The sequence below is a fragment of the Lepidochelys olivacea genome, assembly GCF_965140295.1.
Source record: "Lepidochelys olivacea isolate rLepOli2 genome assembly, chromosome: 3".
NCBI lineage: Eukaryota > Metazoa > Chordata > Testudines > Cheloniidae > Lepidochelys > Lepidochelys olivacea.
The window spans coordinates 122231521-122258751 of NC_140413.1; the positions used below are offsets into that span (position 1 = coordinate 122231521).

The 27231-nt window shown below is 42.9% G+C and overlaps 1 protein-coding gene across 1 annotated transcript in view; it reads right to left on the bottom strand.

Moving 5' to 3' along the window:
- The window catches only part of LOC311517385 (plasminogen-like), a 71522-nt gene that overhangs the window by 22373 nt on the left and 21918 nt on the right, over window positions 1–27231 (bottom strand). The window contains exons 4-12 of the mRNA XM_084622172.1: window positions 26096–26210; window positions 24932–25071; window positions 22366–22486; window positions 19719–19837; window positions 17743–17905; window positions 16605–16735; window positions 14962–15127; window positions 8528–8715; window positions 7588–7736 (exon numbers count right to left, since the gene is read on the bottom strand). Coding sequence (XP_084478298.1) covers window positions 7588–7736; window positions 8528–8715; window positions 14962–15127; window positions 16605–16735; window positions 17743–17905; window positions 19719–19837; window positions 22366–22486; window positions 24932–25071; window positions 26096–26210 — 1292 coding nt within the window. The remainder of the gene's footprint in view (window positions 1–7587; window positions 7737–8527; window positions 8716–14961; window positions 15128–16604; window positions 16736–17742; window positions 17906–19718; window positions 19838–22365; window positions 22487–24931; window positions 25072–26095; window positions 26211–27231) is intronic.

Consider the following 27231-nt stretch of genomic DNA (forward strand, 5'->3'; position numbering starts at 1 on the left):
TTGATTCCGGGAAACTTTCACGGGAGAGTGCATCAGCCACTTTGTTAGACGCTCCTGAGATGTGTTGGATGTCGAAATCAAAATCTTGGAGAGCTAAACTCCACCGAAGAAGTTTTTTGCTATTTTCTTTGACGGTGTGAAGCCACTTCAGTGCAGCATGGTCGGTTTGCAGGTGGAAACGCCGTCCCCAAAGATATGGGCGTAGCTTTTCCAGAGCGTAGACAATGGCGTAACATTCTTTTTCAGTGACTGACCAGTTGCTTTCCCTCTCAGACAGTTTTTTGCTGAGAAACACTACACGGTGGAATTCTTGATCAGGTCCTTTCTGCATTAAAGCTGCTCCCACACCCCGCTCGGACGCATCTGTGGATACTAGGAACGGTTTGTCAAAGTCTGGGGCCCTTAGTACAGGGTCAGACATGAGTGTCGCTTTAAGCTTGTTAAAGGCCTTCTGACACTTTTCGGTCCACTGAACAGCATTTGGCTTTTTCTTTTTGGTTAGGTCTGTCAGTGGGGCGGCGATTTGGCTGTATTGCGGTACAAATCATCTGTAATAACCAGCCAAACCTAAGAAAGATTGAACCTGTTTCTTTGACTTTGGAACAGGCCACTTTTGGATAGCATCCACTTTGGCCTGTAGGGGGCTGATAGTTCCGTGACCCACCTGGTGTCAAGGTAAGTCACTCTGTTTAGGCCTATTTGACACTTCTTAGCCTTAACAGTTAGTCCTGCCTCCCTTATGTGCTCAAGGGCTTTTTGTAGATGTTCCAGGTGGTCTGCCCAGGAATCCGAAAATATGGCCACATCATCAAGCTAGGCGACTGCATATTCTCCTAATCCCGCTAGGAGACCATCTACAAGTCTTTGGAAGGTGGCGGGTGCATTTCGCAGCCCAAAAGGGAGTACGTTAAATTCATACAGCCCGAGATGTGTGGTGAAGGCTGACCTTTCCTTGGCAGATTCATCTAGCGGTACCTGCCAGTACCCCTTGGTTAAGTCCAAGGTAGAGATGAACTGGGCCCGTCCCAGTTTCTCTAATAGTTCATCTGTGCGTGGCATTGGATAGTTGTCTGGGCGAGTTACAGCATTTAGCTTACGGTAGTCCATGCAAAAATGTATTTCCCCATCTGGTTTGGGAACTAGAACCACTGGAGATGCCCACGCACTTCCAGAGGGGTGGATTACACCCATCTGTAACATATCCTGGATCTCTCATTCTATAGCAGTTTTAGCTTGAGGAGACACTCGGTAAGGTTGGACCCTAATTGGGTGAGCATTACCTGTGTCAATGGAGTGGTATGCCCGTTCAGTCAGGCCTGGGGTGGCTGAGAACGTTGGCGCGTAGGTAGTGCACAGCTCCTTGATCTGCTGTCGCTGCATACGCCCAAGGGTCATGGAGAGGTTCACCTCTTCCACACCACCAGCACATTTCCCTTCGTAGTAGACACCTTCGGGCCACTCAGCGTCGTCTCCTTCCTGGGCTATAAACTGACAAACCTTTAATTCTCTGGAATAAAAGGGCTTTAGAGAATTAATATGGTACACCTTAGGCTTTCAGTTGGAGGTGGGGAATGAGATAATTAACAGCTCCCAGGCGCTCCTGGACCGTGAATCGCCCTTCCCACGATGCTTCCATTTTATGGGCCTGGAGCGCCTTTAAGACCATGACCTGGTCCCCTACTTTGAAGGAACGCTCTCTGGCATGTTTATCATACCAGGCTTTTTGCTCTTTTTGAGCATCCTGTAAGTTTTCTTTAGCAAGGGCTAAAGAGGTTCGGAGGGTGTTTTGTAGGTTGGTTACAAAGTCCAGAATGTTAGTTCCTGGAGAAGGTGTAAATCCCTCCCATTGCTGCTTCACCAACTGCAATGGGCCCTTAACCTCACGGCCATATACAAGTTCAAATGGGGAAAACCCTAAACTGGGGTGTGGTACAGCTCTGTAGGCAAAGAGCAACTGCTGCAATGCTAGGTCCCAATCATTGGAGTGCTCACTTACGAATTTACGTATCATGGCCCCCAAAGTTCCATTAAACTTCTCCACCATGCCATTTGTTTGATGGTGGTAAGGAGTGGCAACCAAGTGATTTACCCCATGAGCTTCCCAAAGGTTTTCCATAGTTCCTGCCAGGAAATTAGTCCCTGCATCTGTGAGGATGTCGGAGGGCCAACCTACCCTGGAAAAAATGTCTGCTAGTGCCTGGCACACACTTTTAGCCCTGGTGTTGCTTAGAGCTATTGCTTCCGGCCATCGGGTGGCAAAATCCATGAAAGTCAGTATGTACTGCTTTCCTCTGGGTGTCTTTTTCGGAAAAGGACCCAGAATAGCCACAGCTACTTGCTGAAATGGAACTTCAATGATGGGGAGTGGCTGGAGAGGGGCTTTGACCTGGTCTTGGGGTTTTCCCACTCTTTGGCACACCTCACAAGACAGGACATAGGTAGAAACATCCTTGCCCATTCCCTCCCAGTGGAATGACCCCCCCAAACGGTCTTTGGTCCTGTTCACCTCAGCATGGCCACTAGGGTGATCATGGGCTAAGCTCAAGAGCTTGGCCTGGTATTTAGTTGGAACTACCAACTGTCTCTGAGGATGCCAGTCTTCCTGGTGTCCACCAGAAAGAGTTTCCTTGTATAAAAGTCCTCTTTCTACAACAAACCTGGATCGATTAAAAGAGCTGAGAGACGGTGGGTTGCTCCGTGCCGCTGTCCAAGCTCTCTGGAGGCTTTCATCTGCTTCCTGTTCAGTCTGGAACTGTTCCCTTGATGTTGGAGACATCAGTTCCTCATGGGATTGTGGGCCTAGGCTTGGTCCCTCTGGAAGCGATGTAGGGGATGGGGCTGTTTCCATTGACTGTGAACCACTCTCCACTGGTACACTATGTTGGGATTCAGGCTCCGGCTGAGCCTCTTGTATAGGGTTATGGGCTGCTGCCAGTTCAGGTTCGGTGGGGCCCTTTGGTGTTGAGGTTGCAAGTACTGGATTCAGTGCTGGCAATGGGTCTGGTGTTGGTTGTTCGGCTGGTTCCGGGTCTGGGATTGGTTCCATCTGGGTCTCTGGGACTGGATCCTCTACTGCTGTTGCAGACATTGGCCTGGGGTCTGGGTCCATCACCTCTGACCGGGTCCTGATAGAAGTTTCCGGAACAGAGCTAGGCCTCACGGCTTGTTTAGCCTGGCTGCAGGTGACCATTCCCACCCTCTTGGCCTGCTTCACATGATTGGCCAAGTCTTCCCCCAACAGCATGGGAATGGAATAATCATCATAGACTGCAAAAGTCCACGTTCCTGACCAGCCCTTGTACTGGACAGGCAACTTGGCTGTAGGCAAATTGAAAGAGTTGGACTTGAAGGGTTGAATCGTCACTTGGATCTCTGGGTTGATTAAATTGGGGTCCACTAAGGAAGCATGGATAGCTGACACTTGTGCTCTGGTGTCCCTCCACGCGGTGACCTTTTTCCCGCCCACACTCACAGTTTCCCTCCGCTCCAAGGGTATCTGGGAGGTATCTGGGCCTGTGGACCTCTGGTGTGATTCCGGTGCAATGAACTGTAATCTGTTGTGGTTCGTGGGGCAGTTGGCCTTTACATGCCCCAGCTCATTACATTTAAAACATCGTCCAGCTGACGGGTCACTGGGGTGAGGTGGGTTGCTGGAGAATGGGGTGGTGGGACGATAAGGGGTCTGGAGGGTTCTTTGGGAGGTAGGTGGGGCCTTGGGCGGCCCCCGGTAATAGGGTGTGGTCTGGGGTTGTCCCTTCTGGTCTCTGCTCCGACTGTGACCAGTTTTCTTCTTCTCTGCCACCTCCACTCATCTGGCTCCAATCTCTCCTGCCTCAATTACAGTTTTGGGCTTCCCATCTAGGATGTATCTTTCTATTTCCTCAGGAACCCCCTCTAAGAATTGTTCCATTTGCATTAGGAAGGGCAAATTTACTGGAGATTCAACACTTGCTCCTGATATCCAGGCATCCCAATGTTTCACAATGTGGTAGGCATGTCGGGTAAATGACACGTCTGGTTTCCACCTTAGGGGTCTGAACCTCCGACGAGATTGCTCGGGTGTTATCCCCATTCCGACTCTCGCCTTGGATTTAAACAGTTCATACTTGTTCATGTGTTCTTTAGGCATTTCAGCTGCCACCTCAGCTAAGGGTCCACTGAGCTGCGGCCTCAGCTCTACCATGTATTGGTCAGTAGAGATGTTGTACCCAAGGCAGGCCCTTTCGAAGTTTTCTAGGAAGGCCTCAGTATCATCGCCTGCCTTGTAGGTGGGGAACTTTCTGGGATGGGAAGTGGTACTTGGAGAAGGATTGCTAAGGTTTGTTGGGATATTTTGCTGAGCCTTTATCTTCTCTATCTCCTCCACATACTTCCTCTCTTTTTCCTTCTCCTCCAGTTCTTTGTCCCTTGCTTCCATAGCTCTCCTCTGAGCAGCCGCTTGGTGTTGTTCTGCCTCTTTCACTGCCTCTTTCGCTGCCTCCCTTTCTTGTTCCTTCTCCTCCTTCTTCAGCCGCATGAGTTCTATCTGTCTTTCATGTTCCCTTTGTCTTTCCTCAGCCTGAAATCTGGCTAATTCCAGCTTCTGTCGAGCCATGGATTTTGTCATTCTAACCTCTCTGTTTTTAACTAACTTTACACCCGAGGTTTAGAAATAAACAAACAAAACTTGGCTGTAAAATTTTGCTGTGCTGGAATAGAATACCTATTCTCTGATAGTGATTGTCAGCCTACAGAAAAAGACAATTCCCTTGTCTCTGCTCTGGGCCCAAATCAAAGCAAAAAACCTCCAACTACTTGGAAACCTGCTTACCAGCAGCCCAAAGGAAAAAAAAATTCCTTTTTAAATTTGTGCTCCTTGTAAAAAATCAAAATCCAAAAAAAAAATCCCTGCCACTTTTGTCTCCAGGCAAATGGGTAGAACACCCCCCCCCCCCCATTTACTTTTAGGGGAAAAAAAAACTCTGGGTTGGAAGACTGTGAATTTCCCTGCAGGAGTTAAGTACCCTGCCTCCAGGCAAAGAAAACCTGCAATTCACAAAGATTATCCCCTTTTGTCTCTGCTTGGCCACAAAGCAGAGAAAAAACAAGCTGCTTTCAGTTTCAGCTGCTTTCTGGACTTCCTTTCCAAAGGAAAAAAAAATTTCCTTTTTAAAATCTGTATTTCTAGTTCAAAAAATCTCAACTGGATCTCAAAATGATTTCAGGTTAATCCCACCACTATGCCACCATGTCAAGGTTCCTTCCCCACTCTGAACGCTAGGGTACAGATGTGGGGACCTGCATGAAAAACCTCCTAAGCTTATCTTTACCAGCTTAGGTCAAAACTTCCCCAAGGTACAAAATATTCCACCCTTTGTCCTTGGATTGGCCGCTACCACCACCAAACAAATACTGGTTACTGGGGAAGAGCTGTCTGGAAACGTCTTTCCCCCCAAAATACTTCCCAAAACCTTGCCCCCCACTTCCTGGACAAGGTTTGGTAAAAAGCCTCACCAAGTTGCCTAGGTGACTACAGACCCAGACCCTTGGATCTTAAGAACAATGAACAATCCTCCCAACACTTGCACCCCCCCTTTCCGATGAAGTGAGCTGTAGCTCACGAAAGTTTATGCTCAAATAAATTGGTTAGTCTCTAAGGTGCCACAAGTACTCCTTTTCTTTTCGCGAATACAGACTAACACGGCTGTTACTCTGAAACCTATGATAATCAAGGTGGGCCATTTCCAGCACAAATCCAGGTTTTCTCACCCTCCGCCCCCCCCCCACAAACTCACTCTCCTGCTGGTAATAGCCCATCCAAAGTGACCACTCTCTTTACAATGTGTATGAAAAACAAGGTGGGCCATTTCCAGCACAAATCCAGGTTTTCTCACCTGGATTTGTGCTGGAAATGGCCCACGTTGTTTTTCATACACATTGTAAGGAGAGTGGTCACTTTGGATAAGCTATTACCAGCAGGAGAGTGAGTTTGTGTATGGGGGGGCGGAGGGTGAGAAAACCTGGATTTGTGCTGGAAATGGCCCAACTTGATTATCATACACATTGTAAGGAGAGTGATCACTTTAGATAAGCTATTAGCAGCAGGAGAGTGGGGTGGGAGGAGGTATTGTTTCATGGTCTCTGTGTATATAATGTCTTCTGCAGTTTCCACAGTATGCATCCGATGAAGTGAGCTGTAGCTCATGAAAGCTCATGCTCAAATAAATTGGTTAGTCTCTAAGGTGCCACAAGTACTCCTTTTCTTTTTGTTGTCAGTGTTTCTTTTGAATTCTGAACTTCCCCCTGGATATGTACCAGTTAAAATGTTGCCAGCTCTCTCACAGGGACTGTCCTTAAATTACATAACGCATTAGAGGATGGGTTGGTCCTCAGTTGTCATGTTTGTTTCGGTGTTCCGTGGGGTTGTGGGTCTTGAAAAAATCTCCAAACAACGTGTTACGTAATTTATAGGCAGCCCCAAATGTGCAGAGCACAGTGAGCTGGCCCCAGCTGCAGGAGTTCTCGCAGGCTGGAATCTCTACACCCTCAAGCAGCTTCTTCCTGGATGCCAACATTCTAACTCTCAACCCCACCAGCTCAGCAATTACTTAGGCACCTCCTAATCCCCACATCAGTTTTGCTGCCATACAGCCCCACATCTGCCCAAAGCCCAATAAATTATGCACCCCCAGCCCTCCACATCGCCCCCTCACATCTCAGAGCACCTCTGCTTCTCCTGCAGCTCCACAGGTTCTTCATCCCCCCCTTCCCATACGAGGTGTTGAAGGGTGCAGAGGGGAAGGGGGAGAAAGAGAGCAGATGGACCCATTGCTCCCAGGATGGGAGGAGGAGGAGGGAGCAGAGCCATCCTGAGCTCTGCTGGGCTTTTTCTGCTCTCTCCTCCTGTGAAAATGGTGTCAGCTACTCCTTTTGTCCTCTTGGTTTACCCCAAAACTTTCCTCAGCTCCTATGGGAAGGGAGAGCACAGCCCTGCTCCACCACAGGAGGCAGGGAAGTGGGGCAGGCAGCCAATCAGAGGGAGTTTATTCCCCAGTGGGGTTTGGAGGCTGGAGTTTCTCACATCATTGGGAGTCTGGTTCCAGCGGAGGCCAAAACCACATTACTGAGGATGACATTGGGGGAATTGGCGATGCTAAGAGTGCACCCCATCTCCCACATACACCCTGCCTCAAGCTATGGTAGGGATAGGATATGGAACCACACAAAACTCAGCAGCTGTTGGGTACAGGGGGGAGTGTCAGGGTAGCTAGAGGCGCGCTGGGGTAGGAGAGTGTCTGTGTCCTGGGATGGATCATAGATGCTGTCTAGAGGGGTGTTTGAGGAGTGTGCTGTGGCTGGAGAAGCCTGGAGCCAATCTTGTGTCCTCCCCTTCTGTCCCTGCTGCTGCTACCACAAACTGCTCCTTCCAGCAGGGGAGGCTACCTGCAGATATGTTTACTTGAATAAGAGATTTACATGATCGGGTTCATAGTTTGTCCTGAGAAAAGTAAAGTAAAGTAAGAAGAGTTCTTCAGTGATCCACAAACATGGCAGAACGGAAAGAATGACTGCTCAACGGCAGGAAGTATTGTCAGAACTGCTGCTTACGTTTTTCTCCAGCCCTGCCCGTGGATGAGTCACTGGCGTGAAATACTCATGGCTGTGAGGTTTCTGAGAATTCCATTCTTGACAAGTCTTGCCACTTGCGGTGGTTGTTATTGTGCCACGATAGTCTTTACCATTGCCAAGTACACAGTCTGCAACCAGGAGAGAAAATAAGAGGGTGATTCTTTGCTGTGTATCACTGGGCCAAATTCAGAGGTTATGTACTTTTGGTACTTACATGCCCTGTGGTGTAGCAGAAAAATAAACTAGCAGGATGGTATAAGAACGTATAAGATAGCGTAGGCTAGGATTATTGCTGGAGATGGGCAAAATACTGATAATGAAAATGTTGTTTGTTTTTTGTCAAAATGTGTGTTGGGAATTCACAAAACGTGTGAATTTAGAGCAATTTTATGAAATTCCAATTTTATTTCATAAAATGTCAGGCTAAATATCTTCTACAATCGGATCGGGAAAAAACAATTGAAAAAGCTCCCATTACACCAAGTTCCTTCCTTGGTTGGTGTCACCAGGGCTTTCTCAGCAGAGCTGCAGGTTTCAGAGTTAACAATTAATGAAGATGAATGGGGCAGTTCCAACTTCTGAGCAACGGTTTCAGGCTCTCTAAAAACTTACACAGACATCATGCATCACTTCAAGATGTGGCCCCAGTGTAACCTTTTCCTGGCAGCCTTTAGTGTTAGAATATTTTTTAAAGAAAAGGTTAGATACAGATGACCTCACATGAATCTAAGAGCCAGGGCCTCAGGCATGTGTCTGAAGCACCAATGCGTAAAGGCTTGATGCTGCAAGTTGTTAAGCGTTGGCTTCAATGGGACTGTTCACATGCTTAAAGTTAAGTACGTACTTAAGCATTCTGATGGATGGAAGCCATATTAAACGCTATAAGTCTTTTACATAATGATTATATTTTGCTGGTTACCTGTTTGGGTGGGTGTTGTTGTATGAAGGGTTGATGCCATCGTTGTCCGAGGGGGCTTTGGTAAAGACAATTGTACATTGCCACACCGCCTCAGATTGCAGTATTCCCATCTCACAGTAGGATCAATGGTGTAACACCAGGGGCTTCTATCACCATCTGGGTTTCTGCAATAGTTCTGCTTCAAGTCCCTAGAAATGTAAACACAGTGTGTTCTTATTCATGCTACGGCACTGAAAGAGTTTACGGGAACCTCCTATAAAAACACGGTATGCATGTAGACACTAAAGAAATTGTGTATTGTGATACAGCAGGGCCAGGGAGTAGTGGGAGAGGGGAAATATATAAGCCCTAGGTTAATTAAGGCATGGTTCCCTGTAGACTAGGGAGGGTTGCTACAGGTTAATTGGAGCACCTGTAGTAAATTAAGGCCCTGTCAGGAACCTAATAAACCCCCCTGCTTCAGGCAGTCAGGGGGTATGAGGAAGGAGAGAGGACTGGAGTTTGGAGGTGTGTTGCTGAGATTTGAAAGACTAGCGAACTGAAGGAAGGGAGACCCTGCCTCAGCATGGCAGGAAGACTCCCTCCCCCAACGTCAAGGACGGAGAGTAACCCTACACAAGGGGGAAGAGGGTAAGAAACCTGCAGGGGTTGACAAGGGCTGGGGCTCAGAGTGAGGAGCAAACCCAGACCCCTCCCCCGCTTCCCTCCTCTACCACCTTCCTGGGCCACCAACAGGGCCCTTGGTGCCCCAAGAGCAGGGGCAAGGGGTAGCGTCTTAGCCCCCTGCCAAGAAAAGCATGGGACCTACCATACCAACATTGGCCATTTTGTCACAATATATTTATTTAACATAGATAGCAGAAATTCTATTGCCACCATGTCAAAAGAAAACATCCTTTATGGCTATTATATCAGCAGAGGGCTGAAGTTCATATTGACATCATAACTGGTAACAATCCTTTTTTATGCATGAGGAAACATAAAACAACATTTGCAGAATTTAAGCCAAAAGCTATACCAATATCATGATTTGCTGAGTAATGACTGGTGTCATAATATTATCTTTAATAAAAGACAAATAACTGTATACAATAGTAGAAAATTAATGGGCGATATTGTAGAAAATGTGGATTCCACAGTATTAGGCTTCCACCGCAATTTTGACAGCAGGAGCCCCACCATGCATGGCGCTGACAACAGGAGCCCTGGCTGCCCCAGCCCACTCTCAGCCGTGGGCCCGCTGCTCTCAGCTCCGGGCGGCTAACAGTGGAAAATCACAGAAAAGAAATAATGGACTTTATTACCACAAATAATAAGGTCCATTATTGCTGGTCTGCAATTTTTCCACGGCTTGCCTGCAACTCTGCCACAACTTTTTGACAATCATCCTGCAGTTCAAGTAGGGCCTTAGCAATTATGTATTAATAAATATTCAAACAGATCCAGAGCTTTTGGTGGCAGGGTGGGGAGGGGGGGAGAGGATGGGTGGGGTTGCTTTTAGAAATCAAAATGAAGGATTTTTTGAAATAAAAAATAAGAAAATACCAGGCCCTTCCCTCTAAGTTCTTATGGTCTAAGGCTCAGCAAACATTTTTGCATGTGAATAACTTTTTGTGTAAGAATAGTCCCACTGAATTTATTGGGACAACTCCCATGCATATGGGTTTGCAATGCTGGGGCATAAAATAGAGACACATAAAGAACATGAAGGAGGATGAAATGGATATGAAAAAGAGGGATGGGGGTTTGATGAAAAGAATGTGGGCCATATAATATGTCGTTTGCTCGTCATATAAATACTGGTACATTTAATCAGAGACTGAGGTGTGGCAAGAGAGGAGAAGCAGATAGCAGAGGAGTGGAGAAAAGGAGGACTTGTGGCACCTTAGAGACTAACCCATTTATTAGAGCAGAGAAATGGAGGACACTGCGGAAAGTAAGGCCACAGAAGTGGATATTGAGCAGATATTTAAAAGTGGAGAAGGGAGATGCGTGGCTCACAGGAAAAAAGGGTGCACTTCCAGGCACAGGCAGCAGCATGAAAAATGGCACAAGACGCCAGACTTGGAGGAGGAGGCAAAAGGAGCAGCCAGTTGGTCAAGGTGCAGATGACAAAGTGGTTGCAACAGATGAGATGACATGTAAGCAGGGTTTCAGCTAGGAGTTACGTTGAAAGAGACAGGGACTCCAGGAAAGGCCTTGAGAAGACAACAACATGGTTAGAGAGCTGTGACAGGATGATTATTTAAGCTTCTGTATTTTGGACAGACTAAAGAAGGCAGAAGTGAGTATTAAGAAGCCCAGTGAGTAGCTATTTACATTGATCCCACCACCCCTCATTTCAATTTGTCAATCCAAGATGGGTTTCCTCGTTATTTATTTACTATGCATAAGAGAGACCAGCATATTTTTAAATGCCTATACGCAAATGCAAGGAGTATGGGGAATAAACAGAATAACTGAATCATAGAATCATAGAATATCAGGGTTGGAAGGGACCTCAGGAGGTCATCTAGTCCAACCCCCTGCTTAAAAGCAGGGCCCATACCCAATTAAATCATCCCAGCCAGGGCTTTCTCAAGCCTGACCTTAAAAACTTCTAAGGAAGGAGATTCCACCACCTCCCTAGGCAACGCATTCCAGTGTTTCACCACCCTCCTAGTGAAAAAGTTTTTCCTAATATCCAACCTAAACCTCCCCCACTGCAACTTGAGACCATTACTCCTTGTTCTGTCCTCTTCCACCACTGAGAATAGTCTAGAACCATCCTCTCTGGAACCACCTCTCAGGTAGTTGAAAGCAGTTATCAAATCCCCCCTCATTCTTCTCTTCTGCAGACTAAACAATCCCAGTTCCCTCAGCCTCTCCTCATAAGTCATGTGTTCCAGACCCCTAATCATTTTTGTTGCCCTTCGCTGGACTCTTTCCAAATTATCCACATCCTTCTTGTAGTGTGGGGCCCAAAACTGGACACAGTACTCCAGATGAGGCCTCACCAATGTCGAATAGAGGGGAACGATCACGTCCCTCGATCTGCTCGCTATGCTTATATATCCCAAAATGCCACTGGCCTTCTTGGCAACAAGGGCACACTGCTGACTCATATCCAGCTTCTCGTCCACTGTCACCCCTAGGTCCTTCTCTGCAGAACTGCTGCCTAGCCATTCGGTCCCTAGTCTGTAGCTGTGCATTGGGTTCTTCCGTCCTAAGTGCAGGACCCTGCACTTATCCTTATTGAACCTCATCAGATTTCTTTTGGCCCAATCCTCCAATTTGTCTAGGTCCCTCTGTATCCTATCCCTGCCCTCCAGCGTATCTACCACTCCTCCCAGTTTAGTATCATCCGCAAATTTACTGAGAGTGCAATCCACACCATCCTCCAGATCATTTATGAAGATATTGAACAAAACCGGCCCCAGGACTGACCCTTGGGGCACTCCACTTGACACCGGCTGCCAACTAGACATGGAGCCATTGATCACTACCCGTTGAGCCTGACAATCTAGCCAACTTTCTACCCACCTTATAGTGCATTCATCCAGCCCATACTTCTTTAACTTGCTGACAAGAAGTGTTAGTACATAAAGTAAATTATTACTTAACTGGCAACACAGAGATTTTGTGGCACAAGTCTCATGACTGGAATATTTGTATAGAGGGGTATAGCTTATTCAAGAAGGGAAGCCAAAATAAAAAGGGAGGAGGGGTTGCATTATACATCCATAATATATACACTGGTTCTGAGGTCCAGATGGAAGTAAGAGCCAGACCAGTTGAAAGTCTCTGGGTAAAGATAAAAGGGGAAAAATAAGGGTGATGTCATGGCAGGGGTCTACTACAGTCCACTTAATCAGGAAAAGGAGGTGGATGAGGCATTTCTAGAACAAAAAACAGAAATGTCCAAAACACAAGAACTGGTAGTAATGGAGGCTTTAATCACCCGGGCATCTATTGGAAAAGTAATACGGCAGAATACAAAATTTTTAGTAAGTTCTTGGAATGTATCAGGGACAACCTTTTATTTCAGAAAGTGAAGGAAGTAACCATGGGAACAGACATTTTAGATTTGATTCTGACCAACAGGGAGGAATTGATAGTGAATCTGAAGGCAGAAGGCAATTTGGGTGAAAGTGACCATGAAGCGATAGATCTCATGATTATAGGGAAGGAAAGGAGTGAGAAGCAGAAAAAGAACAAAGGACTTAGAAAAAAGCAAACTTAGAGAACTGGTAGGTATGTGGGGGGGGGGAGCAGTAGATGTGATATATTATTTTAATAAGTCTTTTGACACAGTCCCATAGGACATTCTCATAAGCAAATTAGGGAAATAAGGTCTAAATAAAATTATGATAAGATGGATGCACAACTGGTTGAGAGACCCTACTCAATGAGTAGGTTTGCTACTGAATGGTTTGCTATTAAACTGGGAGAGAATATCTAGTGGGGTCCTACAGGGATCAGTCCTGGGTCTGGTACTACACAATATTTTCATTAATGACTTGGATAATGGAGTGGAGAATATGCTTATAAAATCTGCAGATGACGCTAAACTGGGAGGGTTTTACAAGCACTTTGAAGGACAGGATTCGAATCCAAAATGACCTTGACAAATTAGAGAATTTGTCTGAAATCAACAAGATGAAATTCAATAAAAACAAGTGCAAAGTACTTCCTTTAGGAAGGAAAAATGCACAACTACAAAATGGGGAATAACTGGCTAGATGGTAGTTCTACTGAAAAGGTTTGGGGGTGATGGATCACAAACTGAATATGAGACAACAATATGATGTAGTTGTAAAAAAGGCTAATATAATATATAACTGTTCCCAGAGAGTAGTTATCAGTGGTTCACAGTTAAGTTGGAAGGGCATATCAAGTGGGGTCCCACAGGAATCAGTTCTGGATCCAGTTCTGTTCAATATCTTTATCAATGATTTAGATAATGGCATAGAGAGTACACTTATAACATTTGTGGACGAGACCAAGCTGGGAGGAGTTTGCTAGTGCTTTGGAGGACAAGATTAAAATTCAAAATGATTTGGATAAACTGGAGAAATGATCTGAAGCAAATAGGAAGAAATTCAATAAGGACAAATGCAATGTACTCCACTTAGGAAGGAACAATCAGTTGCACACATACAAAATGGGAAATGACTGCCTAGGAAGGAGTACTGCAGAAAGGGATGTAGGGGCCATAGTGGATCACAAGCTAAATATGAGTCACCAGTGTAACACTGTTGCAAAAAAAAGCAAACATCATTCTGGGATGTACTAGCAGGAGTGTTATAAGCAAGACACGATAAGTAATTGTTCTGCTCTACTCCACATTGATTAGATCTCAATTGGAGTAGTGTGTCCAGTTCTGGGTGCCATATTTCAGGAAAGATGTGGACAAACTGGAGAAAGTCCAGAGAAGAGCAACAAAAATGATTAAAGGTCTAGAAAACATGACCTATGAGGGAAGAATGAAAAAACTGGGTTTGTTTAGTCTGGAGACGAGAAGCCTGAGAGGGAACATATCAGTTTTCAAGTACATAAAACGTTGTTGCAAGGAAGAGAGAGATAAATTGTTCTTCTTAACTGCTGAGGATAGGACAAGAAGCAAGGGGCTTAAATTGTAGCAAGGGAGGTTTAAGTTGAACATTAGGCAAAACTTCTTAACTATCAGGGTAGTTAAGCGCTATATATAATATTCCCAACCCCCATCTCCTAATTATGACTACAGCAGTCACAAAATACATATAACTTAGCAATACTATACATATTCCTGAGCAGTATGTATTGCAACATTATTTGTGTCCATATAAGTAATTTCCATTTTCTTAGATTCTCCCATACACTGTTCTGAAGCAGGTTTAAAGGCAGCTGTCAGATTCTCAAATACATAACACAGTGCATATTTCTATGACCTACAGTGTGGATCTGATGGCAGAATTTGGCCATAAGTCTGATTCTTGGAATATTTATGACAACTCTTAATTTCTTTAAGAGCAATTTTAAAAGACTCTATACAGTACTTACATTTAGCCCAGAATTTAAATTTTGTGAAAACAAGTTTTTTTAAAATCTTAGACCAATATAAATGTTTCATTGGTTTACAAAATAATAATGAAAGATGTTATTTTAAATGAAATACATCCTCTTCCAGTGTTTGAAACCACTGCAGTATTAAGATCCTGAAAGTGAAGCTGGCTTAGCTGATTTTCATTGTCCAAGTGGGAGAAACTAAAACAATTAAACAAAGACCTAAAATAACAACAACTGAATTGGATTTTAAAATTCTATCTCTCAAGGCACTCTTAGTAAATTGGTAAAGAAATTTGTTTGCAATGTGAATTTTAACTTGACAGTGTCCCTTTACGTGGATGGCACAATTAACAGATTTCTGGACAATGCCTACACTGCTTTTGTGATAGTGGTCGAAGTAAACATACGCATTTGGATATGCCTCTGGGGTTTTTGTGTGTTTGTGCGGAGACATTGATCTCCATGCTTGGCATTTCTTTCCTGAGACAGTCATCGAAGCTGTGCCACGGTAACTCAGGCCAGTGCCTCGAAAGCAATCCTCAATGACTGGACCCTGGTGAAGCACAATTGCATCTGTAATGAACAATAAAAAGCAGTGCTTTAAAGGTGAATTTTACTTTGATAAACGAGCACAGAAAAAACAAAACAAACAAATAAAAGCAATAAACAAACAAGTCAGAGTGATTAGCCTGCCTGTCACAGATACCTTCTTATGACAAGATCTCATTCAGAAGGGGCATTTTAATGGGTTACCTTCATGAGTCAGATGCTGTTCCTTAGATGCAATCTCAGTTTCAATTTTGTGTTTATGGGCATACTTGGATTAGAGAATCACAAAGTTCAGAATTCAGAGTAGCAGCCGTGTTAGTCTGTATTCGCAAAAAGAAAAGGAGTACTTGTGGCACCTTAGAGACTAACAAATTTATTTGAGCATAAGCTTTCGTGAGCTACAGCTCACTTCATCGGATGCATTCAGTCTCCCCATTGTATTTTCCACTGATTGCATCCGATGAAGTGAGCTTTAGCTCATGAAAGCTTATGCTCAAATAAATTTGTTAGTCTCTAAGGTGCCACAAGTACTCTTTTTCTTTTTGTGAAAGTTCAGAATGTGGATCCAAAGTTGTGCTTTTATATCAGATGTATTTCTAGTGACCTTGCATTGGGATGATTTCCCTTTGTTTGTACTGAAAGAGTTTGGGGTTGTTAGTTAGGATATGTAAACAGGTGGAAGTGTTGGTTTGGATTTTTCAGGGGTTGGAGTTTGGAGGCTGATGTTTTCTCTTAAATTATTGCAGCTTCTATTGATTTGTTATCGATGGACACACATCTGGTGTATCTACGCATACTTGATGGTGCCAAGCAATTTGGGTAACTGGGATCCTACTGTACTTGTATCATTTGAAGGGCTGGTTGAAATTTTTGAGCCCAAAATTTTCTCACCAAAAAATTGAGTTTTGTCCAAAACAATAATTTTTAACAGAGAAATGTCATTTTAACCATTTTTTAAAACAATTGCAATGAGAAATTTTGAAACAAAAGGAAAATTTTCATTTCAGTTTTCAAAAATGGAATATTTATTGAATTTTTAATTACTATGTTTTTCTGCTTTATCTCCATTTTTTTTCTTTCCTTGCCATTGAATGCAATCGATTAATGCTTTCTAGGGTTTTATTTTTCATTTTTTCCTGTTTTTTAACTTTTTCCACACTTTTAAATCTTCTCTGATGTTAGAAAAGATACTAAGTTCAAAAGGAAAAATGAAGCTCCGTAAGCCCACTGCTCAGTAACTTTTCCAAAGCCAAGGCAGTCAGTGGAACAATATGATGTAAAACCTTTCTTCCTCACACTGCACTTTCCCCCCAGACTTAAATCCTACCCTCAACAGGTTCAACCTTCCACTAATGTTCAGACGTGGTTTGCAGTGTTCAGATCACCACATTAATAAAAATATGAATAAACAATGATTTATTTGCAATTGGTACAAAAAAAGAATGACTGTCTCCCACTATTCCTTCAACTTCCATATCACAGGTGCATCCACTCTCCTTACCAGTGTTTTCTGCATCTGTCTCATCACAGCTGGGTATGTTACAGTATTCCCATCGTGTTGTGCTGTTGGTGGTATAACACCATGGCTTGATCTCACCGTCAGGGTTTCTACAGTAGTTTTCTTCTAAAGCCCTGAAGTAAAAGCACTGTGTGAAAATTAGCTTCTCGTGGAAATCTGATAATGGCCGAGAACAAGGGGGTGGGGAATGTTTCCTCACCTGTTTATTATTGTATTTATTGTGAGTCACTACTTCAGCAAAATGTTGCTCAGTAATTACATTTATCCGTAATAAAGACAAATTACTGCAATGCATTATTGTTGTGAGTCCGGTCAGCATTCTAGGTAAGAAAGGTCCACATGCTAAGAATATGAGCAGCTTTTCTGATGCTTATGTAACCCCAGGTGAGTATTACAGGTTCCCCTCTATGTTGATCCACAGAGGATATGAGTTGTTACAAACCCTAGTTTTACAGCCTCGACTCTTCAGCTCAAACTGTAGCTGCTCCTGCTTTTAGCTCTGGAGGTCCCTGGTATGTTGGCAAAGATAGCAGTGGTCACATTGAACTGGAGACTTAATGCATGTGCTGCTATAGATGGAGTTTAAGAGCCAAGGCTCTATAGCTGGAGGCTGTAACAGCTCGTATCCTCTGCGGATCAGCACAGAGGAGAATCTGTAACACATGTTCACCAGTGGATCACACTTGTGCTTCCTTCACTTGTGACAGGACACCAATAGTAGTGCAGATAAAGCACATTGTGGAACAGTATCATCACTGGGAAAAATAATTTTTCTAACACTCTTATTCTACATGGAAGCACCTGGGTATGGAATACAGTAAAGGATAGATGTGAGAGGGGAAAGGAAGAATAGGAAGACCACGAATGCCAGAGCGGAAGATGCAAGTACATAAGAACAAGAGATGAAGAGGAGGAACACAGGAAAAATCAAAGAGCAGGATCAAGTGAAGAAATTAAAGAAGAATAATGAGAGAGCTGAAATAATATGGAAAAAGGAGAACTTAGCAATATGGTTGGACAAAAATTGTGCCAACCTCAATATTATGTCTACATCATCATGAAATGACTGTGTTCCTTGGTACTTCCAGCAGGCACCAAATAATGAAGAGGTTTTACATACTTGCAGGGATAGCTCTCTGGAGTCCTGGCATGTTTGTGGGGAAACTGAGCATTCCAACGTTGACAAGTGTTTCCTGACACAGTGACACCTATCCTGCCACGATAATCCTCTCCATTTCCTGACAGGCACTGACGTCCTGGGCCAGGAAGTGGTGGTGGTGTAGCTATACCAGAAAAGGAAAAGAATATAAACAGTGCCTTCAAGATATGTCAGCTTAACTTTGCATAACTCAGCTTAACTTTGCATAATGTGGAACATGCACTTTTTGTTTCTATACTGGTGAGGTTTCTGAAGGCTATGGCAGGACATAAGCCAAAGCACAGAGAAAACATTCCTTCTTGACTCATCTCACTTGGATTTTAAGTTGCCATAAAATTTTCAAAAGGAATCAAACTTTCCAAAGAATGAATTCTGTTCTATGCCGAACCCTCTGAAACATCTGGCGGCAACATGACCACATTTAAACCATCCATCCTTTCCTCCGCCCTAGCTGTCTCACCACAATGGAGGTGAGAAAAGTGAGGTGAGGGAGTAAGACTAGGTGAGTCTGAGAGGTAGGATGGAAGAGCAGAGATTGTTAGGACAGGAGGTAGTGAGGATGAGGCCCTGTGAGATGTTGTAAAGAGAAGCATCACAGCAGGGTGTGGGGCCTTTGCAGCAAAACACAAATCTGGAGGGGGAAGATTTAATGGGAAGAGCGAGTCTTGGAACAAGGAGCCTGAGATGGTCTGGCAGCAAAAGGAGAATGCTGAAGAAAGGAAGATGGTTAGAACTACTCAGGTACTTATGCAATAAGCATTAAGAAAGGCAGGTGTCTATTAGCCACAGCCCACAAGTATTCCAAGGAGAACCAGAGCACTGGGAACCTCAAAGGCGTAAATGAGCTACCATTGGGTTGTGAGTCCACATTTATTTATTTGGTTTTGTTTTTTAACTTGAAGATGAAAAGGAACATACATTTTGACTGTACATATAATTTCCCGATGGAAGAATAATAAGGTTCTAAAAGGTCAACATGTTCCATAAAACTAGTTAAAGTTCTAAACTCAGTATCAGTGATCTTACACTTTCTCAACCCATTTCTTACTGTAGAGAAACCTGTCAAATATTCACCCTCCATCAATAAATATGTGTTTTAATTGATCTCTATCCAGCAAATATGTGCTTCTTCATAAAGCAGTGAGCAAAGCATATACTTGAGAAGACTAGGACTGATGACATAAATATAAGCCTGCTCCTCAAAGTGCAATTCTGGTCTGAAAATGGCATAGTGGTGCACCATATTTATTGTCTCTGTGATTTGCATGTCAAATGTGCTCAGTTTAATGGATTTTTTTAACTGCTAGCCCTGAGCTCAGAGGTCTTGTCTTCACTAGGAAAAAAGATGTGTTCTTAACTTGAGTTATCTAACATAGGATAAAATCCTAGTGATGGCAACACAGTTTGTAGTTTTCACATGCGTTAACAGGCCACAGTAAATCCTAGGCTTCCCCACAGTTTTCCTTGACCTGCAAACTCTTGTGAAAACTACAAACTGCCTTGACTTCACTAGGATTTGACCTCCTGTTAGTTAACTTGAGTTTTTTTTAAAAAAACCCTTTTTTCCCTAGTGAAGATGCATCCTGAGACTCAATCTGAGTTATTTCCCTCTATAGCTAACATCAGTAATAAAATTTCTGCAGGGCAAATTTGAGTTTCAGAGACAACTGTGCAAATTATGCACTCAGTAAACCTACGCAGCCTCATCACCCTCAATGCACTTGCACAGGTTTAAATGAGTAGAACTTAGTAAACGATTCTATTAATGATGCACTTTCCCTGGTACAGAAGGCTCTTCTTGGAATATTTGTTGATGGATTCCACCCTCCAGCCTCACCCCCAACTTTTCCCTACATTTTGGCTCTAGCGTCTACCTGTTGCAACTGCCTGCCGTGATAGCTAGCTTGGGTTCCACAATCTCCATAAGTAACACTTACTGCAACGTGGAATGTTACAAAATTCCCAGCGTTTCGTGGGGTTGGTAGTGAAACACCAGGGCCGAGGCTCGCCATCAGGATTACGGCAGTAATTCATCCTCAGATTCTTCTCTGGAAAGCTGAAAATTAGAAGTTTAAATTAAGAAGCTAATTCACTAATGGCTGACAGTATGAATTGCCCCTTCTGGGGCACAAGGGGCTTTTTTGGACACTCTGATACTGGGCTAAAGAATGAAATATACATTACATAGGAAAAACTATATTAAAAGAACAGTAAGGTTCCAAAGTCAACACTCAAAAAGTTAGGAAATGCCAGAATTAAGGTTACCTGTGCAACCTCCATTTGGGCCCCTTGTTCACATGCACTATGGTAGTTCTGCCTAACATCATGCAGAAAGACTATTGCAGACCAGCAATAAGAGTCGCAGTCCAGTTTCTTACCCATAAGAGAACATCCTTTCTCTTCTTGCAACCCACAGCCTCATTCATTGTCCATTCTGTGCACTGAATGAGACAGGGGTCTTGTACAGCAAATGGCTTGTGATCATTTAATTAAATACTGTGCCATGATGCACGCACACAAGGAGGCAGAACATCCTTAAACTTACGTATGTGCTTAAGAGCTTTGCTGGACTGGGGCCTAAAGGAATTACTAGACCCTTCTCTAACAGCGAGCTATTTTTAAAAGGAGATATTGCTTTGTTTGGTCGTTTCCTAAGTAGCTCGCCTTTATGCAATGTATCATACTACAAAATTTTAAAAATCTGAATATATTTGCTGTAAATTGAAATTGCTCATGTGATCCACTGTGTTGTGCTCTGCTCTCAGTGACCTATGTCTAGTTTTCCATTTTCCTTTTCCCCTCAACATTTTGGACCAGTTGGTGTGATTAGCTCTTCCTGATTGCACATGTGTAGGAGAAGGTACAGGACACTTGCCTCCCAGCTGACTGCTCAGGATCTAGACATAATCACTATCTCTCTATTCCCTGAACACAAACACTGTCAGGGTCAGCAGAGACAGTGGTGGTGAAGGGAGAGGGTGAAGAGAACTGGTTTAGCATGAGGGAGGGAAGAAGATAAAAGAGAGAGAAAGAAATCAAGCATTTGCCCCAGGGGATCAAACCTTTGCTCTGACTACTCCTGTACTAATCTCAGTTCTTCAGAGGAAGGGAATCCCCAAACCACCACCCAGGCAATTTGTTCAATACTGTGACGTTGCAGGAGATATTCCTTCCTGGCAGGTCAGCTTAAAGTTGTGAAGCATATAAATCTGTTTCTCTGGTTTCCATTTTTTTAAGATCTCAGAGCAGAAAACTTTCATAATATTACCTCATCTTTCTTCTGATATTCTGTAAGCTTGTCTGTTTCAATATGTGTTTATTAGAGACTGTCTTTAACAAAAGGGGGAGGGTGACTTTAAAATGTTACTGTCTTTCAGATTCAACCTCTTACTTGTTCATTCTGACTCATAAGACAAGAATGAAGGGCCACCTGAGGAGGTTTCATGTCACCAGCTGTTATGTTCTATACATCAGCTGAGAATGGGGAGCACTAAAAAGATCTTAAAAGTTTCAGATAAATATGGCCAAGCATTCAAGTTTTGCAAGGTGGTTATTATAGGTTTTATGAATGGCAGCATAGTCCAGTGGATAAGACACTGGCCTGAGAGTTGAGACCTGGGTTCTACTTCTGCTCTGCTACTGAGCTGTTATGTGACCTTGGGCAAGCCACTTAGGACCTGATAGTCAGAGGTGCTCAGCCCTGACAACTCCAGTCATTGGGACTCTGGATGTCGAGCATCTCTGAAATCTCTGCCCTTATATTATAGGTGTTATTTGTTTGTTTTGCTATTGGTATTGTTGTAGCACCTAGGAGCCCTAGTAATGGACCAGGACCCCAATATGCTAGGCGCTGCACAAAGAACATCCCAAGGAGCTTACAATTTACATATAAGACAAGAGACAACAAGTGGAAAAGGACAGGCAGGGGAAACACAGTAAAACAATGAGACATAAAAAAAACCCTCAGTTTCCCCATCCATAAAATGAGGTCTATGATGCTTAGCAATGTAAAGTAATTTGAGATCTATAGATGAAAAGTTTCATGTACATGTTAGGTATTATTAATTATTATCAGAACCAAACCTCAGAGCCTTCTGAGGTTCTTCAGTCACTACAATTTTCCCTAGCTTGAATTTCAGATAACTTGGAGTGGCCTCCAAAGAAACAGAAAGAAAAGAGAAAGGATTGTTGATTTACCTTTTTCCATTGCACTGAGAGGTAGCAGATCAGCCCTGTTGTTGCCCTGGACCAAAACAGAACTTTTTGCCTCCCCAGCCCTCTCTTTTTAAGGGAAGGATGTTAAAAACACACACACACACACACACTCCCAAAGGCTGCCGATGGTATTAGTATGGCAAACAAGCAAAACGTCAAGTACATGCAAAAATGTATTGGCTCAAATGGCCAAGGGAGAGGTTGGCCACCAAAAAACATGATCAAGTATTATCAACATGAAACTGGAAAATTACTATGAAAAATAATCTAACCATCTTTTTTCCCTTCTGGCTCCAGACCCCAGGGGCTATTTCCCTGGTCTTTGGTCCATCTAGCTGATCAGTTATTTTATTACTGGTTATGACTTACTTTGAAGGGATGTACCCATGCGAGTGAGGCTTCTGAGAATCCCAGTGCTGGCACTCCATCCCAGACTCGGTTTGGGAGATTTTGCCGTGGTAGTTTTCGCCACTGCAATGCATACACTCTTCTGTATGGGCAAGCAGGAGTGAAAACAAAGAAAAAATCAAGAACAGCACTGGTCTGGAAACTTTCCCTTTGGACTTGCCATCAGCTCAAGAGACCAATTAGAAGACAAAACTAGAGTGAAGGACTATTCTAAAATGGCAAGCGTCTTTCTACTGGTGGGTGACTTCACCTACTTAAATACCTTTATTTTATTTGGCTTATTGGTTACACTATAGTGTATCTTTTTAAATAAAAACAATGAAAATTACAATTAAAAAACTATGATATGACAAGAAGATTCCTAAGGAGCTGTTAGGATGTATATATTACTGTCGAAACTTCCTTTGCAACGTAGCTTCCTTTAAAGAGTAATGACTTGGATAATGACAGGTTTCAGAGTAACAGCCGTGTTAGTCTGTATTCACAAAAAGAAAAGGAGTACTTGTGGCATCTTAGAGACTAACCAATTTATTTGAGCATAAGCTTTCGTGAGCTACAGCTCACTTCATCGGATGCATACTGTGGAAAATACAGAAGATGTTTTTATACACACGGACCATGAAAATTGAAGTGATAAACACCCATTTTTTTCATGGTCCGTGTGTATAAAAACATCTTCTGTATTTTCCACAGTATGCACCCGATGAAGTGAGCTGTAGCTCACGAAAGCTTATGCTCAAATAAATTGGTTAGTTTCTAAGGTGCCACAAGTACTCCTTGACTTGGATAATGAAGACTCTGGTTCCATGGGATGTAATATGATGACACTAAACAGCTAACATTCTCCCACTACTCTCAACAATCAGACCATGGCAAGGCCAACCCTCTGGATTGATGTTCATTTGATTTCCTGAACATAATCCATTAAGTTTCATAGATTCGACTTTGAAATCAGAAGGGACCATCAAGATCATCTAGTCTGACCGCCTGCCCATTGCCAGCCACAGAACCTCATCCACTCACTGCTGTAATAGATTCCTAACCTCCAGCTGAGTTACTGAAGTCCTCGAATCATGGTTTAAAGACTTCAAGTTACAGAGAATCACCATTTTCTCTAGTTTAAACCTGCAAGTTACTTGTGCCCCATGCAGCAGAGGAAGTCCCACCTCGGTTCAGTAGAATTGTCTGCGTGAGATTTAGAAGGAAAATAAAGGAAGAGCCATATGTTTAGAATAGGGGAGTTGAACCAAGATTAATCTCTTTATGCACTGAGCAAAGGATCCCTAGAAGTTCATGGTGCTTATGCTCATCAACTGAATCAAATTTTATGTGACTGCAAGATTTTCAGGACTGGCCCATGCCATATGTCTGCATGCAAAACTCCCACTGGTGTCAATGGCCGTTGTTTGCATGACCATGATCGTCAGGTCAATCTTTCTTTTCTTTTCTTTTTCTTTTCTTTTCTTAAATATGCCATTTTCTAGTTAGAGCAGATCAAAAAGTATCTAAAACCAACCGAAAATTGTGATTCCATGATATCTATTAAATATTTATACAATTTAAGCCATTCAGGGAGACATCCTTTTTGTTGAGAACTTTCGTGCTAAGTCCCAGCTGGATCTGAATTCAAAGCACAAATGGACCTGAAGCACAAAACTGAGATCTGTGTCTGTTTTTTTAACTCCCTCAAATAGGAGTTTCTTCAGATCCAGATTTTTGGATCAGGCTCGTCTCTAATTATGAGTCCTTTCGTACCATACAATGATCTGGCAAGGAGCTGTTATAATGGAAATGTTAAGTGACTCTGAAGTGGGATGCTGAAACAAAACCATTGGGAAGTGGCAAAACCCTATTTTTTAGTTTTGAAAGTTTCCAGACAGAATTATGGCAAACGATAACATCCAAGAACAAGGTCATACACAAACAAGGCCCTGAGTCAGTAAGGTACTTAAGCGCATGCCCAAACTTAAGTAAATGAGGGGACCTATTAATATCAATGGGACTATTAACATGCTTAAAGTTAGGTTTGTGCTTAAGTGCCTTGCTGAATTAAGGCCAATGGTAATAGCCATATTAACTACCACAAAAATGGGCCAGGTCCTCAGATTTTGATGTCCTTAGATATATTATGGTGGGATCGGTCTGATGATTAAAAATAGGATGTGATACTAATGCAGTACAATAATATTAACCAAGAAAAGATGTCCTCCTCTGTCATTGTCAAAAGGATATGTCCTCTGGAACACATGTACTTGTATGTTGACCTTAGGGAACTGTTCTAATACCACTGAGGCTACCCAAAAGAACAACAAGGGGCTTGATCCTGCAAGTCACTTGAATAAAGACTACTCACCTGAGGAAGTTTTTTGCAGCTTCTGGATTCAAGTTTGCTGGCATGGTCTCAAATGAAGAGATAATGGGGTCAGGGAGCTAATATTTTCCATACTTTGAAAAAAAAGCACTTGCACAATTTAACATACTTAGAGATATGGTGATGTAAAAAGATCTTTGGTGTGTGTATCCTGACCTTCACATTCTTGGATGTTACAGTAATCAAATCTGGTATCAGGATCTGTTGTGTAACACCAGGGTCCTTTTTCATCCTCATCAGGATTTCTGCAGTAGTTTGCCTCTAATCCTGCAAGGGGACTGTTGTCAGGTGTATAACTGAAATAAAATAAAAATGCCATTACAGCGAAAGTGAAATGTCCTAATTTCTCAGGTGATTTTGGACTCTAGTCATACACATGAAAGGCCAAGGAAATAGATGCTCCCTTTGGTTGCCCAGAGTTGAAATCCTTATCTGAAGAGTATTCTGTCGCTGTCATTAGTAGCCTCTTCATAGCTACTGGATGTCAGTTCTTTGATGACTCTGGAGAAAAGCCAACAGCTTCATATCTACAGTTTGTAGGAAATATGACAGCCTCATAGACCTAGAATGCTCTTTTACACTTGCAACGGATTGTTGCTGTTGGACTGCCAGGGTCTGAGCTCCATCAATAACTGCCTGCTGTGTTTTTCTAACACACATAGTTAAAAAGAGCAATATTTCATACAGAACACTTTCCTGGGGAACGTAAAAAAGGGCATTAACTAAATACGAGAGTTGTCAACAACTTGCATGTGATACTAACACATCCTGTGTGAATGGGAGGTTAACAGTTCAATCTTGTTGACGGCTTCTCATTTAATGCCATAAAATACTGTCATGGAAACATGCAAGGGGGTCTCCAATAAGATGATGTAACTTCTATCTCCTTTGCCACTTTTAGCACTCATTGAAATGAACGGGTGAAATCCTAGCCCCATTGAAGTCAGTGGAAGTTTTGCCATTGACTTCAACGGAGCCAGGATTTCATCCAATGAATGTTTTGCTTGCTTAAGGACCACCAAATTTGGCCAGAAATGCTATCTTTGAAATCATCCTTTTGGTCATCTAGTACATCCCCTTGAATCACTGAAGGATAAATTTCATAGATGCTTAGAAATATGTCAGCCTTGCAGGTCTTTCTGAGAACAGGTAGAGATCACAGTGATTGAGACAAGGAGGAAATGATTTCTTACCAATGAGTTTGAATGCTGAACAACTTGCTTTAATGATATACTCTACAAAATTCTTTAGTACACATTTAATATGGATGGCTTGGAATAGGTTCAGAATAACATATACACAAATATGAAAAGGACATACTTAGGTATATGAGGTTTACTGTCTCTCCACTTCTGGCAGGGCACACCATTCTGAGTTTTAGATATTGTTCCTCTATAGTTCTTCCCCTTACCAGTCCTGCATTCTAAAAGATACACTGACACGAAATACATTTTTATCTATCAGTATCATAATGTCACATCTGTTTGAATTAAATAACTATATACAGATTCTACACACATGCTAATCAGCCTAAATACCCACATTCCAAATCTTCTCTTGCCCCCACCCTCCAAAACCCCAGAGTTGTGCTATAGTAAAAATAGGTTAGTTTGCAAATTTTAATGACATACATAAGGAAGATCACTTGAATGTTTACGTAAAGACCAAAAATGTTTAGGGAAACAGATATAACAAATTATGGTTGTTTCTGAAGGGTGAGTTCAGATTACAACAGCTATAATGCTCCCTTCTTGGGAGTGGAATAAAACATAGTTTTTTTTATTGCCTCTGTGTTTGTGTTGCTCTATTACAAGTAAAGCTGGGCAAAATATTTTCAACAAAACCTAAAAGCAGATGAAACTCACCTGATTTCAGGCAGAGTGGGCCCTAGAAAGAATCACAGATCTAAACATGCCTGAACTTTGGAGATTCAAAAGGTAGAATTTTGTAACTCAGACCTACTCAAGTTTGGGTTTTGTTACAAACAGTAAACATAGACCACGTATTTCACTGAGATCCCCCTGCTCATGAATGAAACTTGACTCATTTATGGAATTATGCTGAAACCATGAGTCACCACTGCACAAGATGAAGCTGGATGAGTCTGATAGAGCTAAACTTTGAATTTTGGGCAGTGCTGGCCTTTGTGGGACTGGCCTAATTGTGTGAAGGCTTGGCTTTATTGAAGTAACTGGGAGTTTTGACAGTGACTTCAGTGGGGCCAGGATGTCACCCTAGCTATATCATTTCCTTATGAAGATAGTCCTGAAGATGTAAAATGACCAGTAGCACTGAAAGCCTCAGTTGTCAGTGATTTGTCCAGTCCCCTCGCAGCCATCCAAGACTGGCCTTTGAGGTCTGGAAAAACCGTGCCCAAATCAAGGAACCTATGACTAAGACTACAGAGCAGTTGACAGCTGTAGGGCTCAGTGCTGACCAGGCTACTGCTGATGGAA